Below are 19,748 nucleotides of genomic sequence, written 5' to 3'. Positions count from 1 at the left end.
TATTAGCTGTATAATTATATACAACTTATAACGTATCATTATCGTATCTCCAAGATGGCACAATTGCCGCGCAAAAAATACTAGTTAATCGCAACGTGAAACGAGTAATATTTGTGTCAGCGTAATTTCTCGAAAGCGGCGCAATGCACGCCAATGAAACACATCGTCACTCTAAAAGCAATGTTGAAAGCCAGCGAGGCTGCTTATTAAAATTTTGGTAAGCGACGACGACGATTTAATTCCATTGAGTCTTTCAGTCTCCTCTTTTAATAGGCCTTTGAGCAATAACCAAAGTCGATGAAAACAACTATAAAGTTCATAAATTTTAGGGGCATCCATGTGCGTTTTGTGGATCGCCAGCTTTAGCCTCGTTTTCGTTTCAGGAGCGTTTTTCTAGGACAAGTTTTACAACGATGTCACGAGATCAAGAGCGAATTAGAATTAATCTTGTGGAAACGCATGAAATGATTCACTCTCACGGTTTTCAGCTTCTTTTTTCATTTACAAAAAAGCAGAGATGTCATACGCGGTTTATTTGATACGAATTGCTCGTATAATTTTTAAATTACTGGTCTTAAACATCCTTTAGAGCAAATATGAAACTTTATAATATTATCGTTAAAGTACACTGTTTTCAGGGAATCATCAGAAAAACCTGATTTCGCCATCATGCGAAACGTATGTCGTCCACACAATAATAATGTCGATGAAAATTGTGGGACGTAATGAATCTCGCGACATCGGTGGTCATAACCGGACGGCAAGCAAGTAGCCGGTCCTTATCGAAACAAATTGGACGAACGAATTGAGCGATTAATTTTATGGTAACGACTGAAACACAAGAGTTTCTCACGGTTGTACCGCAAGCATAAAGCTTTTTTTAATGTGCGGGAAGAGCAAGCTTTCTTTCTGGGCCACCCAAGATCATAGTCGGTTCACAACGATTGGCCACAGAATCACACAGACTCAGTCGGTTATTGATTAATAAAATTAATTCTGTCGGCGTAGCCTGCAATCGCATTTGTATTTTGTGTGGGTATCTTGAATCGTCGCTTCCATACGAATTAACGCATTAGGGATTTAGTTTAGAAATTCTTAGTCGCGTAAGAGAGTTGATAGTCATCGAGGAAGAGTCACGTAAGTGAGTTAATCGTTAAAGTTAATCGTTCGAGTGTGTGAAAATTTATAGAAATAATTGATAGAATTAATAGAATTAATAGAATAATTGATAAAATTAATAGAATTAATTTACAGAAATTAATATATTTTATTGACACAGCTAATATCTTACGCACAAATGAAGGAGTTGTGTCGATTGTTAAGATTTTAACGGTGCATTGGCCGCGCCAAGATTTTATTCGATCATTGAGATGAATTACGTAAGAAATTGCGGTTAATTGATCGCGTTTAGTATATGCAACGCGTACGTATCACTGACGGTACGATCGTAATAATGCGCTTTAATGGGACGCGAGGCCTTTGATCCTGCCGATTAACAAATTACGGCTAATACGCGCACTTCGTTTTTCTCTTCTTTGTTTCTCCGAAGAATCTGGAGAATCATAAGAAAATCACTCGTAATTACTCGTAATTTCGCTCGGGGATTATTGCAAGTTTGAATTTTTACTGTAATGTATTGTATTTACGTGACTATTTCTCTTCGCACGATAATTTAATCTTCCGTTATTTTATTTGACAATCAAACGATCCATCACCGGAAAGTTAATTCTCTATTCTCTTCCACCGCAATTAAGCGAAAAAAAGAAAATGGCATAGAGTAGTGGCATAATAATGGTAGAGAGTAATAATATACGTACGGCATAAGTAAAATATGCCGGGAATTAGAATGAATCAAAACGAATCAAAAGTGAGTTTTACGACGTAAGCCTTACGACCAGCGTCTGGGAAAGCTTACCGACGGCTTAATGAGTGATTATCGTTGTTCATTCGCCAGGCGGTGTTAATTAAGGCGCCGCACCGATTGTGTCCTTCTCCTACTATCGCGAGAATTTCTTCGCCGATTAACGATCGCCTTCGTTCGCGCTACGCGACACCGATGCTCATATCGCGGATCTTGGCGCCAGAATTCTACTCGCGCTGGAACATGTCTTATCTTTTTCTTTGCTCATGTGGTTTCATAATACATATTCTACCGATTGTGCAACGACTTCACGTTGTCGGCTTTATGAATGACGATGAGCAATGCCATTTAACATTTATTCATTAATTCGTTTCCCTTAAAATGCTCCGCCAGTCACGATATTCTTTTTAACACTTTTTTTTCAAGTATATTCACTTTTGAGAAACGGCAAATTATATTTCAGTAAAAACTAGTCAAAATAAGTGATCAAAAATCGAAGTTATGATTTTAGAAATTGTGCCGTAATATGCAAATCGAAATAATTCACGAAGTTGCAGCTGTGTATCGCCTATTGAATATTACATGCAATTCCATTGATTAAATTTCCGATTCATTTCGCGACGGAATTTCGTATTTGCCTTTTACGATCGTGTTTTTGTGAACGTTGACGCTATCCGTGGAACGTGTGCTGCCTCACGTGGTGCCGCCATTAAAACGTGAGCGCCATAAGAATCCCGGCGCGGAAAGAATCCCGAGAAATTCGACAAACTTTTCGTATCGAAGCGGCGGGAATCGATTCTTACGGCTAATTTCGACCTCAAAAGAAGTTTGTACTTTTATTTGTATATCTAATCCGTGGAAGAAACGACGCAGCACGTCGAGCTTTCCGTCCGAGATGCAATCCCATTCTTTTATGCATGAGCAAACGTATTCTTCCTTAGAGACCGTTTTACCTGTTCCTTTTTTCACTTTGAAAAGAACATGTCATTGATCTACGTTTTGCGCTTCGATGCCAAATCGTACTGATGTAGTTTTTAGAGACGCAGTCGTTTTTTATTTTCTTATTATTAAACTGGAAAGTTGTTAAAATGATTTATCATTAACTGAGTATTAGCTGAGTATGAGAAGAAACGATGTTATACAACGCGATTTGAAGATAATCTTCAGTGATAAGTTCTGAGATTTAGAGTTGGATACGAGAATCTAATCAGTTACGATCCGATGTGATGCTTCTACACTTGGTTAATAATAATGAAAACGTTGTGTTAAATTGCTACAAAAAGCGAAATAATATTAAATGAAAAGATACAACGTGGAGCATCGAATATACATATATACTGGAACTTGAACGAGGTAATCCCGATAAAGCAAACTTTATTAAAGCTTGAAGCCACACGCTCGATTACTATAAGGCAAACAAACTTTCCATTTTTTTTTAAATCGGATCCCATATTTATCGTACTTTTTATAATGGCTTTATTATCCATGTGTGAGCTGTTAACTTAAATCGAAGGTAGTAACGTGTTATTTAACCGATCGCGCCTGTTGGCGAAATTGCCTTCCCTTCTCGTTTTCTCTGAAGGGCTTAATGGAAATGATCGAGATATGGCGCGTCCTGATTCGTGGTACATTCCCTATACCTACAGTGTAAACAAAATTAACACCCTGATGAATATCCTGATTATTGGTCCCAGGAAGACACGAGTCTTACATTTCATGCCGCCCGAAATTGCCGATCGAAATTATTAATTATATAGTGCCGTAATTGGGAGACTTGACATAAGACACTTGACTATATTACGCTTTCTCTCTCTCATTTTTCTTTCAGTAAAAATTAATTATTAATTTTATTAAAAAGCAATACATAGTGAAATGTTATATAGAAAGTAAAGATAATTTTTTCCTGTCATGTTTTGCTCGATAATGATAGTCGATAGAGATATATGTCTGCCGAGAGAGCGAGTAGTCATGACTGAATTTTTTCTAATTCGACGACGTTAAATTTCCTTTCGATTCAAATAGCAATTTTATCTAGTTACAAAGCGCTGAGGAAATATATTTGGATTAAGATGCAAGTCGCATTCGCGCGGATGGGTAGTGTTTGGAAATTTTCCAAATGCGCTCCGCTTTGACCTAAAACTCAACTTGAAAATTCGACGCCGCTCGCATCCTAAATCGATCGTATCGTCCTGCGATGAATAACGATCGATATATCTCGTTGGATATAATACGATCGAATCGACCTGGACGGTCGCCAAGATATGCCCGACTGAATTGCACCTGGTCGCACAGGAAGACGGAACCCACCGCATTCAGCACATTTGGAAAATCGCCAGATGCGACCGTCAAAAAAATATCGAAACGGATTTAGGATGAGAACAAACATTTCCGACATAATTATCGATGATGTTTGCCGTTGGCGAGATAGCACGATGTATCCTACGGATTAACTAACATCACGGGAATTAACTTTCTAACTAGTAGCGTGAAAGTTATCGTGTCTATTTTTATCTGAATATTGACCTGGAGTTGACTCGAAAGACCTCTTGGTATTCCGTTAAGTAGGATAACGCATTGTAATAATTGCCGGCTGACAGTAGGCTGTCTTGAAAAAGATATGAGTGAAGGAGATAAGAGTAGTTTCGCAGGGACTTGTAGATATTCTTGAATCTTCAGATGTAAGATGTCGAAAATAAAATTTACATTTGAGAACACAGTAAGGGCTTAATGAATATTTCAGATATTATCAAGTGTCATTTGATTTTAGATATCGACTAGGTAGGTATCGTGACGTAAATCCAGACTGATATAATTTCAGATTCCATGTCTGCAGGATAATTCTCGCTACAGACGTGCTTCCAAGAATTAATTAGTCGGTCCCGACGGATTAGTCCGCAGACAAGTGTTTCGCGACCCGAAACCGACTGCCGAAAGTCGTGAGTCACCATTTAATTCGATTTAATGAGATGAAGCGTAATAACCACGTCACATAACTCATGATGCTCTTTACAGCATTTATTTTAATTTGTTTAATAATGATCGTGAAATAAGGATGGATATATTAATATTTAGATTGATATTTAGTAACGAAAATGGCTAATCATATTGCAAAAGATTCCACGAATATTTCAAAACGCACAAGCGAGCCAAAGATCGCTATTAATAAAATAATGGTTTCCGAGTAGTTATACTCTTCCATTCGCTTGCCTATTTATGTCACAGTGCGCAGCATGAAATTTAACGAAATTTAATGCGACTCGTCAATTGTAAAGAAAAGAAAAAGAAATACAAGCAAAATTGTATTATGTATAGTTTCCTAATTTCTTGTAGGCTTTCCAAGAATAAATGCACCTGGATGCGAGCCCATTGTTTAGGCAACAAAGCACACTTCTGTTTTTACCACGGTAATGATTCGGATTATCTTGAAAAATTATAGCAACACAGGCAGAGTTTCTAATATTTCAATTTGCACAGATGTGTCGAATCGAGGCACATTCAAGTTAAAGAGAAACCGATCAGTTTACGTCAACAGTTAATAAATAATACATTTACAATAAATGAAAAAATTAATAATTAATCTCAAAATCATAAATACTATTTTTATATTAAACTAATTTTTTACAGTGATTATACGACACAAGTTTTATAATAATTATATACAAAAATTCATGAAAATAAAATTAAAATTAATTCTATAGGACATATCCTTATTTCAAGTCACACCAATTAATTATTAATTTTATATTTTAAAAAACTAAAAGTTTGCGCAGTATCGAATTCATGAATCTCGAATAGATTAGTTTATTAATGTTTGATATAACAGATCCGCGTCTAGATCTTCCTTAAATAAAACTACACTCTGATTTCAATTTTTCTTTCCATTTTTGTTTGACGTTTGACGTCCACGATGGGAGACTTTATTATAGGAAAAACAACTTTTGTGTCAATAGACGCTTTCGTTTCGCGCTTGATTATTTTCCTTGAGCGTTCTTCGAAACCTCTGCATTATGTGAGAGCTTCTTTGATAGATCACTTTACAAGTGCTCAATGAAGGAGACTGATGGCATGCTCACACGCCGCCCGATTGATGTAAGGCGAATGCCAGGCTTAAAATACATCTCTTTCGAGCGTACAAGTTCGAGTTTGAAGAATCCTTCATGAACCGTATGCACCGTATTAACTGCATTTGTCTGAGTCACTGCATTTCGACGACAACGAATCATCATTTTAACTAGTTACTGATTCGTAATTAATTTTAGAAATACGTTCTAATAATAGACACGCACTTTAATTAAGGTTATCCTTCAATTAATGTTTTGCTCATTAGTTATCAAGGAAAAAAATATAGCGCGTTCATTGAGTTTGATGGAGAGCTATAAACTTTTAATGATTTATGAAACGAGCTGCCCGAGAAGGGATCTTCACTTGTACTTTCACTATCTGAACGTGATGTCAGATAACTTATTTGTTTACATCATCTGATGACAAAATTCTAAGTCTCGCTATTATGAATAATTAATTATATTGAGTATAATTTGAATCTGAATCTATATCGGGATGATGCATAAGAAAATGAAGTTGATTGTTAATTTTGTCAGGATCTTACTCGATCGTGTGGAATCACCAATTAAATGAATACGCTTTTACAACTATGCATTAGATTTGAAGACGATTTGCAATGATAATAATGAATCATCGTCTTGAGGTCAATGATTCGCCGATCTTTAATATGTATCATCGATGTCGGTTTTTTAAATGTTTGTCATCGTTTGTCGTCATCCGATGATTGTATCCTATTTTTAGAAATAAGTACATGCAAGTATCTGATGCGCATTGTAGAAAAAGAAATATTAATCTTTTAATTACATTCACATTACTCATAAGAGATCATGACCGATAACAGAAAGAATGCGAAGTATGTATATTAAAGTCACATGGTGTCTAATCATTGAAGTGCTTCAAGTTGCAAAAGATAAGGAAGTAATTTTATAATATCGCCTGCACGTTGAATGACGCGCTTAACGATTCTACGAACACCATATCTTAAATCAGCCCTTAAATGCATTATGTCGATTTACGCATCTATCCGCGAGATTTTTTCCGTTCGCTGCGCAAGCATCGAAGTAATTTACCCGCCTACGAAAATAGCCCTGCGGCGCTTTACGGTCGCCGAAAATGAGGGGGAGTTTGCGGCGCGAGAGGAAACCCCGACGCTTTTAATTCATACCTCGTTGCATTATGTGTCGCCCGTAAATCCGCGCTCTCGCGTGAATTCCGCCGCTGCCGAATCTCTCGTGGATGCATCGCCAGCCGGATTTTACGCACCGCGGTAACGAGCTTCCGCGGTAAGCTTTATGGTGGATTTATGAATACTCTTCGTGGTCAGGTGGTAAAGTTGTTTTTTAATGTTCGTAGTGCGAGACGAGGATTCATTTCAGCGAAATTCTCGAGAAAAAGATAGATAAAGAGAGAGAGAGAGAGAGAGAGAAATAGAGAAGGAAAATCCATGAAATCGAGACAAAAATGGATACAAGACAATCAAAGTTTAAATGGAAAAAGACGGATGAATCGAAGAAAGCAACGCCGAAAGAGCTTCGTATAAATAACATTTCAGCGAAGTCTATCAACTGTTTATCCAAAGATAAAACGCTTTTAAAACGTATCGCGTTTTGTTTGACGTTATGATCTTATAGATCTCTTCGAAGAGTGCATTAGTATTAGAATGAAATACTTCTAAGAATGAAGCGTGTCTTTTGAACGAGGACGTGTCAATACTTGATATGACGCAATCATTGAAAATGAAATTGTATGCAGTATATGCCAGTGTTAACGATTAATTCTTTAAAATCTTATCCAAATACTTTGGTGAGCTTGATGTTGAAATAATTGTGTGTTGAAATAATTTCAAGTTAAAATAATTATTTGTTATTGAATCCATTTTTGATTTCGTATTTAAAAGCGAAAAGTATTTTTTAATGCTGGAAGAATATATTTTAGCAATATATTTCTGCAAGTAAATAGGAGTATATGCTGGTTATTTGAATAACGCACCGCGCATTTTATTATTTGTACAGTAGATAAATCCAATATTCGAGGAACGATGTATTTGCAATTCGTTCGCGCAAACGCATTAACTTGCAACACTCGTGTTTTCTATACAAGCGGCCTGTAGTTACGGCGATAATCGTAAAATTCTGCTGCATTTTATGAGTTTTCCCTGTTTTGATAAAGAACGCTCGAGTATCATGCTCTCGGGGCTTTAACGAGGATCCTAAGAAGCAAGCAAGATAAGCTGGTTAACGTGCATTTGTTACCATATATTAGCGTCGGATAGAACTGACTTTTACGTTGCACTAGATGTTTTTGTCGAGAGGTAGGTCAATTGCAGATTAACATGTCGTTCAGATAAACATGCCAAGCGATAAAGAAAACGCTACATCGACGATTAAGTTTTGATGCACATGTGCGTGTGCCATTTGTAAGAAATGGTATTATCTTATGAAGATGATATATTCGAAATATTTTTCGGATTATCTGTGTTTGATATTTTGAAGTAGAATATTTTAATGCTATTTTATATGATTTCAATGCAAAATAACGAATTTCGCGAAATTTCTCTCTCCTTTTATGTACAATTATTAGAGATAGTACATAATGAGATATTACAGAAAGAGATATTACATGTTCTCGTTCCGAGATATTACTGTGCCCTATTTCGCGTTTGAAGATATTTGTTATACATAATGCTTTGGACCGTTTATCTTCCGAGGATCCAACGTAATGGAATTAAACGCTAGTCAGTTTCGCGCAAATTGCGAGTCGTGCGGCTTTTGAAGATTCGTAATAAATTGGAACGCGAGAAAATTATGGCTCTTTCAAGTCGCTACTGCACGAAATGTCAAATTATGCGCGCCTAATTTAATTTTACCGTCCGAAGAATCAATTGCAAATTTTCTCGTCATATTTAGATCGCCGGATTAATCGCGAACTAATAAATATGCATCCACTTAACAAGACCTAGCTCCGCGATTATGCGACGGAATTCGCAATCGTTTAATCCAAATTAAAAAGCACGATCGGTGACGGAAGGTTCCCTTTGATCATCCGGCATCGATGCACGTGAATTTACGACGGAAAACCACGACTGGGTAACTGCAACACGTGGCGGAATTGCTCAATTACCCCGGCAATTCCTCTCCGACCGGCATGCAGAGGTAAATTGCCGATGGAACGTGGCGGGTTTACCTTTGTAAATTGGCGCAAAAAGGGCAAAGCACGATCGTGACGACAGCCGCCGTGGACGTGCCCGTCGTTTTGTTCGTCGAGATCGCCTTCGCTGCGAGCTACCGCGAAATTAAGATGCGTGCACCGCGTTTGGCGCCAAAATACGCAAAACTGAGAGCGATGATCTCGTTGTCGAATAGATTTTCTGACGAGATAATCTAAGTTTCTCCTGATTCGCTTATGGATTAACTTTACGTACTGTTTAAATAAAAAAATTCATGTATAAGGAAACTATTGAAAATTTCATATATAATTTTTCTTCTTTTTCAATATATACAAATATATATATAATGATCAGGCTATTTGCCAAAGTATTTGAAAATATTTTGCTTGGCATTTCAAGTTCTATAAATATGTTCACACTCTGTTGCATCGAGCTTCGGTTGACGATAAACTATACCGAATCGTTTGCCAGACGATTGGCGCCTAGCGAACGGCGAGGTCAATCCTACGAACGTCAGTTAGGAAGTTTTGACGCGGATGAAACGATTTGCCGGTCTGCATTGCCAAGGTCAATCTAATCTTGGTCTTGTATAGGCAAGGGGAACCACCCCGGGACCATCTCGAAACGCATGCAGATACACCAGTCGTTAATAACGTCGAGCATTCGCGATAGAGCATGTCCGAAACAGTTTTCGAAAACAAAGTACTTGGAAAATCTTGAGGAGTATGCCATCGCCGATGAGAATAACCAACAACATCAGGGATTCTAATTTAAAGTTTCTTAAATCTGTTTTTTGAACGTGAAATTACAAGATAAAGGTTACTTATAAATATGTAAAAATTTAAATTCAAACATTTTTTGCTTATATATTTATTAATTATATATTTAATTATATACAAATTATAATTTAATTTTATATAAATAAATATTTCTACTAATAATTCCAATTTTATACAAAAACGAATATATAATTTTAATGAATAGATATTTGACAAATAAAATAAAATACGAAGTAAAATAGTTTTTGACGAATATGACAGTTGCAGTGAATAAATGTCTTACATTGTTTCCTTGCACTATTATGAGGGTTGTCGAAATAATTTCAAGGTGAACCAGCGCTACCTTCAATGCCGATGCACCTCGTGAAAGTTAATCTCGAGTTCGGCAGCGCGGAACGAACAGTCCGAAATGTTCTGGCCCATATATTACGCGAATGACTGGTAAATCTAATGTGCTCTCCCGTCAATCTTGTTACGCTCTGTCGACACGCGGACATAAAAGCGATCGATTCTCAATCTTCGGCTCGTCGTCGCAGGTATAAAATTGCGAAATCTGTCTTTGACAAAATCAGTTTTATGACCAACATGTGTGTTTGTATATATATGTCGGTTATTAAAAATAACCTATCAGAAATAATTTTCATTGCCAACATTCGTTGTCATAATAAATCACAATTTACTGTCTCTTATGTAAACACGACAGCTTTCGGAGATCTATTTTATCGAAATAAATGTTGGCAAAAGCTACGCGATCTATATCGTATACCTATAATTCTTATCGATCTCGTCAGAATCTCGTCAGAGAACGCAAATCACGACGTAACGAAGATCCCGGTAATCATCATAACGGTAGCGCCGTTATGTTAAATTAATCACGAGTGTCTGATTCGATCTCACGTTCGAGGAGAATTGCGATCGAGACTGGACGATTCTGACAATACCAGGGAAGAAATACGGAAGATGACTATCGAAATTGTGAGAATCGTCGAGAAATCTGCGAAAGTTCTCTCTTTCTCTCGGTACAGTTACGGGAGAGTTCTTTCACATATCGCACCACGTGCTATATATATCGCGTGTACCTCCTCGGGTGTTTATGCAAATGGAACAGCATTCACGAGAGGGAAGCATCGATGAACGGATTCACGTTTGCGACTGTACGTGGTTCGAGAGCTTCTCGACTTGATCCTAATCTCCGTCGAGGCAAGGTCGATACGAGGGAAGCTCGACAGTAACTGACTTTACGATTTTCAGCTCCTGCGATGGCATCGAGAGCACGTACACACATACATTCTTTCTCTCTTCGTGATTTCTTAGAAACCGAATTACATTCGCTTTGCTCGGAGCCCGACCTGTCGTGATGCAACGATACTCGATCGAATTATACAATTTTCCGCATCTTATCGGATAACGCAATTTCTCGATCGTAATTTTCACCGAGCGAGGGTGATCGCAGCAGGTATCGATCGCTGTAATTTCTTATTATTAATCATGATAAGTGTGTTTTTGTCATGTCGTGATTGGCAAATTAAAAGAATATAAACAATTTTTAACAAATTCCATAGTTGGCTTCTGTCGCGAAATGATACCTCTCGATTTAAGAAATTGATTCTGTTTATACGAATCATTTATTAGTATTACTCACATTATTATTAACATCCGCTTGCATGATCGAATCGTCCTCAGTACCAGCTTTAGCGAGGTCGTCCTCCTTCTCGTTATCCGGAGCATTCAGATATTCGTCGTAATCCTCGAGGCTCTTGGTCTTAGTACTGACCGCGATCTTTTTCTCTTGCCGATCGTTGCCCTTGACCGTCACGTCGGTCGCGTTCTTCGGGAGCTTATGTCCGATCGAACCAACGGATTTGACGGTCGAGTTCTCCGCGGCCCGTCTGTTCACGAAATAATTGGACATGGCGCTGCGAGACGCGTTACTGAATCTGAGGAGATCCACCGGTTTGGAGACATTTCTCGGTTCGTTGAAATTCTTGTAACTGTCACGTTTCGCGTGCTTATTCAATTCGATGTTGCGATAATCCCTCTTGACGGTAGGTTTCGGAGTGGTCGGCTCGCCAGACGTGAGTCTCCTGATGATGTCTTCATAGGTCTTCAAGGGTGATTTGGTCTTGCTCTCATAAAAATCATTATCAAGTTCCTCCTCTTCGTTATCTTCGTTGTCTTCGTCATCGGCATTTTTCCAAATGTCATCTTCTTCTTCGTCTTTGTCGTCTTCCTCGAGTCCACCGTGATCCTCGTAATCTTCATCTTCTTCTATCTTCTTATCGTCCTTCGAGGAGTGATATTTAGACTCCGAGATGTTCGATCTTACTCTCCAATCATCCGTCCATCCAGACACATCGGCACGATCGATGACGCCTCCGCGATCCTCCAAGCGATCCTTCTTTGCGCCACGATAACCATTCATTCTATTTCTCATGTCTTTCCTGAGGGATGTGTGTCGCCTGGAGTTTCTCCACCACTCGTGATGTTTATCAGCCTCGTCACTTTCAATGTATCTGTGCGTCCTCTCGTAATCGTAATCATCCTCCGAGACATTCTCGAAATCCGACACGTCGTGATTGCGCGAATACGCGGGTTTATGATAGGTCCTGCCGGATTTATATCGATAATTCTTCGTGTTATATCGCGACGGAATTCTATACCTGTCGTAGTCTTCATCGAGCCAGCTTCCGCGATGTCCATCGTGATATCTGGGCGGATAACGCGGCTCAAACTTTCGACCGTGATAACCCCTCTGCGCGGATCGATGATGCGATTTGAGATGATCGTAATACGATTGCACGTCATAATCTTCTTCGTCGATCGGATCCTCGGAATCTCCGTCATACGCGTCATAGTCGACTCTCGGCCAGGATCTCCTGTCGAGGTCGTGATGATTCCTTCGATTCGAGGATTCGTGCCTGTGCCTATGTCGGTGTCTCGCCTCGATCCCCGTCATCGCCGCGTCATCGCGTTGATGATATCGGCATTCGGCCACGAAGAGGCCATAGGCCATCAGCAGGCCCAGCAGCAGCAGTAGCCTTTTATCGCGCGTCATTTCGGTCTTCGTAGCACCGTATGCAGGCACCTTACATCATCATGTGCCCCGTGACTGCGGCTTTCGCGCGATAGCACCTTGATCGATTACCGCTTGATGCCTCGCCGGTCACGATTTCCTTAGCCGCGCATCGAGCCGGCTCGACTGTCGAGTAGCAGTACTCGCGCACGATCGATATCACGTCGATCATTCCACGATCGAGGCAAGACGGCCCACCGCGGCGTCGCGTTCTGACGCACCTGATGGCTTTCGTTGAGCGTTTGTTGATCACAGTCGATAGCTCAATCCGGGAATCGTCAATTTTCTCCGATGGCAGTCTCTAAATTTAACCGCACGTCACGGCCGGATTGTGGTGACCATGTGGTGACCGCGGAACCTGAAACGATGGTGCAACCGTGTACGCGACTTCTTTTGGCGCGGCTCCAATACGGTAAGAGTCCGCTGCAACGATGCTCGTCACTGATTACTGAACCATTTAAACATTACAGAAGACACCGGGAAGATATTCCTGAAGACGATTTCGAAGCAATTCTCTCGCACTGCTCTATATACCGCGTGGTGATCGTCGTTGGTAGTTTGAAATAAAAATCTATTCTTTGTATCAATTAATAATTTCCGCGTCCCCTTTTCGGCAACTTAATATCTAAGTCACCTGTTTAAATGATTCATTCATTACAATATGTATCCACGATCAGCGACTGTCCCAAATTGACTTGTCATATATTCGTAAATTATTCAAGTCTAGCGATTTCGGAGCACAATGCCATTGTCCGACGAGTCTATTTTATTAATCACTGGTTTCCTCGGGAGGGGGTGGTTTTTGTTACTGTACCGGCGCGCGTCGACTTGCCGCAACCGATGGGGTCCAGAGTAGAGCACGACACGTTGACGCCGAATCGTATCGCGGACAGAACGTCGCGGACGACTGAGACCAGCCGGAGCAACCGGCGGCCTAAGAGATCGTGGCACGCACCGCGCATGCGTGCGGGCGATATTCGCCCCCACCGCCCCTCACGCCGCACCAGCCCGGGATCGCCCGCCGCCGTCGCCTCTTCCTTCGTCCCTTCGTCCTTCGCCTTTACCTCCGCAAGAAATCTCTCCGCGCGCGGCATTTCACGGACCCCGCGATGATGCACCGTGAAACAATAGACATGGACGAAGGGGGCGAGACAGACAAGTCCGCGGACGCGGTGGGCCGCATCTCCGCCGGATGTGCGATCGGTATGAGATGCACCTCTCAAAAATTGCCACTTCCGATTGTTCGATGGAATCGTTCCCCCTTTTAATAGCCAGGCATAAATCTCCTCAAGTAGTATTTTTTTTAATTGTGATTTCAGAAATAAATTGAAGCTTATTCGGTTATTGTATTTATTATAAGACAAATTTAACGTAAAGTGTGATAGCTGAAAAAGAAGATGATGCTCTTAGCCTTGTCTCGCTTTGCCGAGCAAAGTTGGAGAATTGTGAACACAGGTGTGGTCACGCATCGGAATGTATGTATAAATGACGCGTATAAATGGCGTAAGATAACTGCTACTTCTCGATTCAAGTGTATTTTTTAAATGTAGGTATCATTGCTTCGGTAGTGATACTTTATATAGTTCTGATTAGAGAATTGGAAAAATTGAAGCTGAGAAAATTGTAGGTGCGGATCGATATGGCAAGACTTCATGGTCCTTGGAGTCACGCGTGTTTGTCGAAACCGGTTTTCAATTTATTTCGAATAGACACGACATTATCCGCATTAGACTCTCGTGGAGATTGCTTCTTGTCCGCGATAAAAGGCATTAAATTGATTTAATATCGAATGAAGTGGTACAGCGGTGCGCGTGTCGCTCTATTTGAATCTATCTTAATCACGATTAGTTTTAGCGAATTTAGATAAGAACGACATTTATCCTTCCTTTAAGAAGGTATTCATTTAAGTAATCAAAGCATCGATATTCATTTAAGAAATAAAAGCACCGATCAATGTTTTTAGAAGACACGAAATTCTACTAAGTTAAGTATATTAGAATACGCACATATATTAAAATAGCAAAAATATTGTAAATTGTAAAAATATTATAAATATATATTGAATTCTTTATATTCATCGGGAGGAAAAGACTTTTATATGAGTCGCGATAATATAAATTATGTAAAACATTATATTAAGATTCGTACAAAAAAAGTTTAAGAATTGAGATATTGGAGGTTTTAAAGAAGACGCTATAAATATGTAGGTAACGAGCAGCGCAGAGACATATCTTGCCCAGGATATAGTTTAAAGCTAATGGATGGCCGATGTTAAATGCGCCGTTTATCTTACGCGAAAGTCATTTTTTTTGCACGCGATTATCCAACCGTCACCGGTGCTTTTAGTCAAAGGAGATATCAGGCGAGTGCTAAAAAGAACGCTCCGATTTTAATCCCTCGCGGGAATCTCTTTCTTCCTCCGCTCTTCGTTCACGTTTACGATGTAACGCGCGGGACGTACGTTTCTGTGACACCGCGAGCCTTGTCTCTCTCGATTTTACGATCGTCTGGGTCGAACGACAGTCGACCGGCTGGTCTTTTCGCCGGGCGTTCCATTCACTTTCGCACCGCCATTCAGAGATGTTGGAGTAGACGACGATGCCGCGAAATCCGGATCGAAATGGGAGCGAGAGAGAGAGAGAGAGAGAAAGAACTCGCGTGTATAAAAAGAAGAGGAAGTCACATATCGCGAGAGAGATGTAGAGGAGAGAGGAAACTGCGAGAGGGCATGCGAGGAGAGGAAGATACGATCGTTGATGCCGATCTTGCAACCGGTACAACGAGGACTGCTTTTTCGTCGCTCACGGAGGTCGGCGGGCGGTTTTTGTCGCCCCTTTAAGCCGACTGGCGATGCTTACGACGATAAATAAACACGGCAGCCTTCCTCCCCCTTCGCGGCTACCGCATTACATTCCTCCAGTCCGATCGATCGACTGATGTAACGCGCGATCTGTCGGCGAAGAAACGTCGCCGACATGTCATCCGAATCTTCCCCGACGTGCCAGGAAGCTGGAGAGAGGAAAACACTTTGCGAGATGCGTCAAGCATCTGAAATCATTGAAGGACCTGTCAGGAGAAACGTGGTCCGACTGATTCTCTAGTGCATTCGCGTTTAATAATTTGTCGATACGTTTTACGAAAGATCAGCATGATCACGTTATTCAGAGTTAGGTTCTTGAATTTTTTGCGAGAAGAGAAACTTACCTTACATAGTCATTATGATGCCCCGCGTGTCGATGAGAATCAGAATTTTCATCTTACGAAACACGTGGGATGCGAGGGAATCAAAATTACTCTTACGTCGTAGGATCATTAAAATGTTTCACGCCAAGCTTATTTTCCTAAATGTCGAGAGTGGGTTATGCAATAACGCTGTTGGCCACGGTACGAGGGCGTTGTAAAATTGATTTTACAACGTGGAATCTGCCGGTCACGGCACGCGGCGTTTAACAGTTGTGCGTCGGTGGATTTCTCTAATTATTTTGCTTTCACGCCTCGTCGACGCTCGTCCGCGTTAATTTGTACCCATTTGTCAGGATTTGCCGGGTGGACAAACGGATACTCGTTAGCGCGTCGACGTAAAATAACGATTAAATCGCATTCGCGCCCGGCAGAATTCGCGGGTGTGCTTGTGCGTAGAACGCACATAATCGTGCACGCTGCCGGATAAACGAGGTGAGACACCAGGTGCGTCCGGTTAAATAAATGGGAATCGTGGGGCGAGAGAGAAGAAGAGTGTCCTTCTTTTTTTTTTTACGAATTTCTCGCATATGCGGACCGCTTGAGATACTCTCGTTGCTCAGCTTCACCGTAGGTGATCAGATGAATAATTTCGTTACGTTTGATCTCTTTATTCTCTTAAACTGAAAATGTCACTGATTAAAACCGTAACAAAAATTTCATTGCAGATCAATGAGTTTATTTGCGATTTTTAGTTTAAAATATATTTTTCTCTTTTAGTTTATGTTTTAATAATTATGATAATAAGATTTCATTGAAAAATCAGTAATAATTACATATGTTTGTAAGATGTAATTTTAAGGTTCTTTAATTTTTTTTTAATTGCTACTTTTTAGGAGAAGCTTCCTCATACATATCTAGACGAAAAAACAATATAATTATTATAATTCAAATTGAGAATGAGATATATTATTTTACACTCAAAATTTGATAAATCTTGATCACAAAAACTGAGATATTTTTTAAATAAAATATATTATTATAAATTTATTTAATATATAATATTATATTTATATAAGAGATGCACTTTATAAAATATTAACAGATTGCAGCTATTACCGTTAACTTTCTTTCACTGATGCAATACTTGTAACTGAGACCAGTGACTATTTGCTGAAAAGTGATCTCGCAATCAGTCATGATAGACAAATTTTATTTAAGAAAGTACGTTATTTGTTTTTTGCCGCATAAGTCTATATCACGAGGAATTTTCGTTACACGAGCGGACAATAAGTGTACATTTACAGAGATTTTGTTCCCTGATTCCGGCATATTCTCGACTTGTGCGATCATTGAGATACGGAACGCTCATAGGATATGACAGGGCATGCGATCACGTGGAGTTTCATCAAGATTTTCGTGGACACGAAACGAGATTAGTCACGCGGATCTAAGCGCGGCTTTCGTGCCAAGACAGACAGACGCGGAGGTACCGATTTGTTCTACTTACAAAACAAGCGCGTGGGCCCGCGTCGAATGCACGCATAGTTTTCCATAAGTCACCGACTTAAAGATCCGTAACTCGTTGGTCGCTTGTATGCAGGGCGATATCTTGTTTGTTCAATTTCTTATGCAAGAAAGTCTACTACGTCTTTTTCAACTAATAAATTCAAAGTTGGAGATAATTATGCGTGTTTGAATTTTCTAATGAATTGAAAACGTAACTAACGAGCGATTATAAATATCGGTCTTAGAAGTTATTGTCGCCTATTATTTAAATAAATATCGCTTCTTATTAAAATTATTCGAAAGGAAAACGCGTAAAGATTCGCAGATTTTTCTCTTTCGAAAATATTCGAAAGAATGATTATTTCTTCGTATCTATTTCTAACGTACTAAATAACTAACATCATAGATACTTGTTTTTTATCATATCTTAATAGTTATTTGAGGCTATCTATCTATAGTCGAGTGATATATTACAATTTCGCTAAATTAGTACATCGGAGTATTAATATCTTATTAGCTCATTTAAATCTTTGAATATTTCACACATTGATATGCCGATAGTATGATTTATAATGTTACAAATTATTGAATATATGTGATGGCGAACGTATTTAAATAAAATCCATATTATAAATTAAAAACAAAAATTATTTCGACTTGTCGGCGTAATAATATCACACGTTTACTTTCGTTATCTTTTGATTTCGCATTTTTAACAAAGTTCAGCCGGGTTATCGGTGGAGATTATGCTTTTGGGTCACTTTGCCATTTCAAAGAAATATCAGTTTCTATTTGTGATAATATAATTCTATTTATGATAATAGATAATTTGAGCGGGCTTGTAACTTTTACGTTATATTCAATATGTAACGGAAAATTTTTAATTAATTTTTTTATTTCTATATTATTTTTATATTTAAATAATATTAACGTTTATGAATATGATAGCAGTTTGAATCTTCGAAATGCGCATTTACCATAAATACTCTTGATTTTCTTAGTTACAGAAATAAATCGTTCCCAACATTCTAATAACGATTGCGAGGGTGCAGAGGTAGGGGTAGAGACTGGGATGAACCAAAAAAATAGCAGCGCGTGGAACACCCGCCGCGACGGCCGCAATCTCAGATACACTTTCATCTGATGATCGCCGCTCTCTCGCCACGCACGTAGAGAATCCCATTTTGCACGGTGCACCTGCTGAGTGGCAACCTGCGAAAGGGGCGACAAAGAACGCGCGTCTCGGTATCCGATTGCGATAACCACAATAACCTTCTTCTTCTGTATCCTCCAAGGCCGCGAGGCTGATACATCGCCGCCGCGACCTTTGACATCTCTCGAACGACGACACCTTCCACGGTACGTTCGCCGATACGGCTCCTCTTTCACCACGTTCACCTTGAGACGTCAAACGTGGCATCTCCCCCCCGGTGAGAGAGAAAGCGTCGATTTTGTCACTTCGCGAGAGGCTCGACATTCCGGAGACAGCAATAAGTTTCCGTCATGGTGTGTTTGTCGAGCTGCAACGAAGGACGTTCGTTGGTCTTCTTCTCTCCCTTTCTAAAATATGTTTGATAAAGAGTGCGGGTAAATGTCCATGAGTCTGTTGTCCAAAATTTTCCCAACTGGACTTCATTTTTGGCATTAAGTAAATAATTTATGACGCGTAGATTACGAATATGCAAGTTTCCAGGATCGAATTATCGCGTTTAATTTTCAATCTTATAAAAACTTTAATTTTTACCCCTAATAATACTTTTACCGGCCGTTTTCTCCGGAATTATAACTCGGTCTATCTGAAAATTTGCATATTCATAATCCACGCGAAATAAACTTTATTTTAAGCAAAAAATGAAGTCCAATCTCGAGGGAAATTTGGGAAAATTTTAAGTAACAGCTGTTCGCACTCTTTGTCGACGAGCATAACATTATTTTATAATTTCCTCGATCGATAAACGAACATTGAAACCACTTTTACGCCGAGTAGCGAGAACGGAAGTACTTCGAAGATAACTAGACGACAAACACGAGGAAAGCAAACAGGGTAGATCCTATATGGTTTATACTTCGTATTTAAAATGCAAACATCGCTGATGAGAACCTTTTAGTGCTCCGACT

General features: G+C 39.5%; 1 protein-coding gene and 1 long non-coding RNA gene across 3 annotated transcripts in view; one reads left to right on the top strand and one right to left on the bottom strand.

Moving 5' to 3' along the window:
• The window catches only part of LOC145963890 (uncharacterized), an 82,053-nt gene extending 68,197 nt beyond the window's left edge, over nucleotides 1-13,856 (bottom strand). For both annotated transcript variants that reach the window (XR_014436292.1, XM_083086207.1), the window contains exon 1: nucleotides 11,511-13,856. Coding sequence is in view for 1 of the 2 variants with exons in the window: in XM_083086207.1 (XP_082942333.1) it covers nucleotides 11,511-12,923 (1,413 nt within the window). In the remaining variant the exon portion in view is untranslated. The remainder of the gene's footprint in view (nucleotides 1-11,510) is intronic.
• LOC145963899 (uncharacterized) overlaps nucleotides 1-18,878 on the top strand; it is an 88,044-nt gene extending 69,166 nt beyond the window's left edge. Inside the window, exon 8 of the long non-coding RNA XR_014436294.1 lies at nucleotides 18,632-18,878. This is a non-coding gene — a long non-coding RNA (uncharacterized LOC145963899). The remainder of the gene's footprint in view (nucleotides 1-18,631) is intronic.
• The last annotated feature ends 870 nt before the right edge of the window (nucleotides 18,879-19,748 follow it).

Source organism: Camponotus vicinus, unplaced genomic scaffold (genome assembly GCF_025532165.1).
Source record: "Camponotus vicinus isolate PSW18456_S1 unplaced genomic scaffold, iyCamVici1.0 SCAF_13, whole genome shotgun sequence".
Classification (NCBI taxonomy): Eukaryota; Metazoa; Arthropoda; class Insecta; order Hymenoptera; family Formicidae; genus Camponotus; species Camponotus vicinus.
The sequence above is the reverse complement of the archived record's forward strand: the minus strand, read 5'-3'. Positions and strand labels throughout refer to the sequence as shown.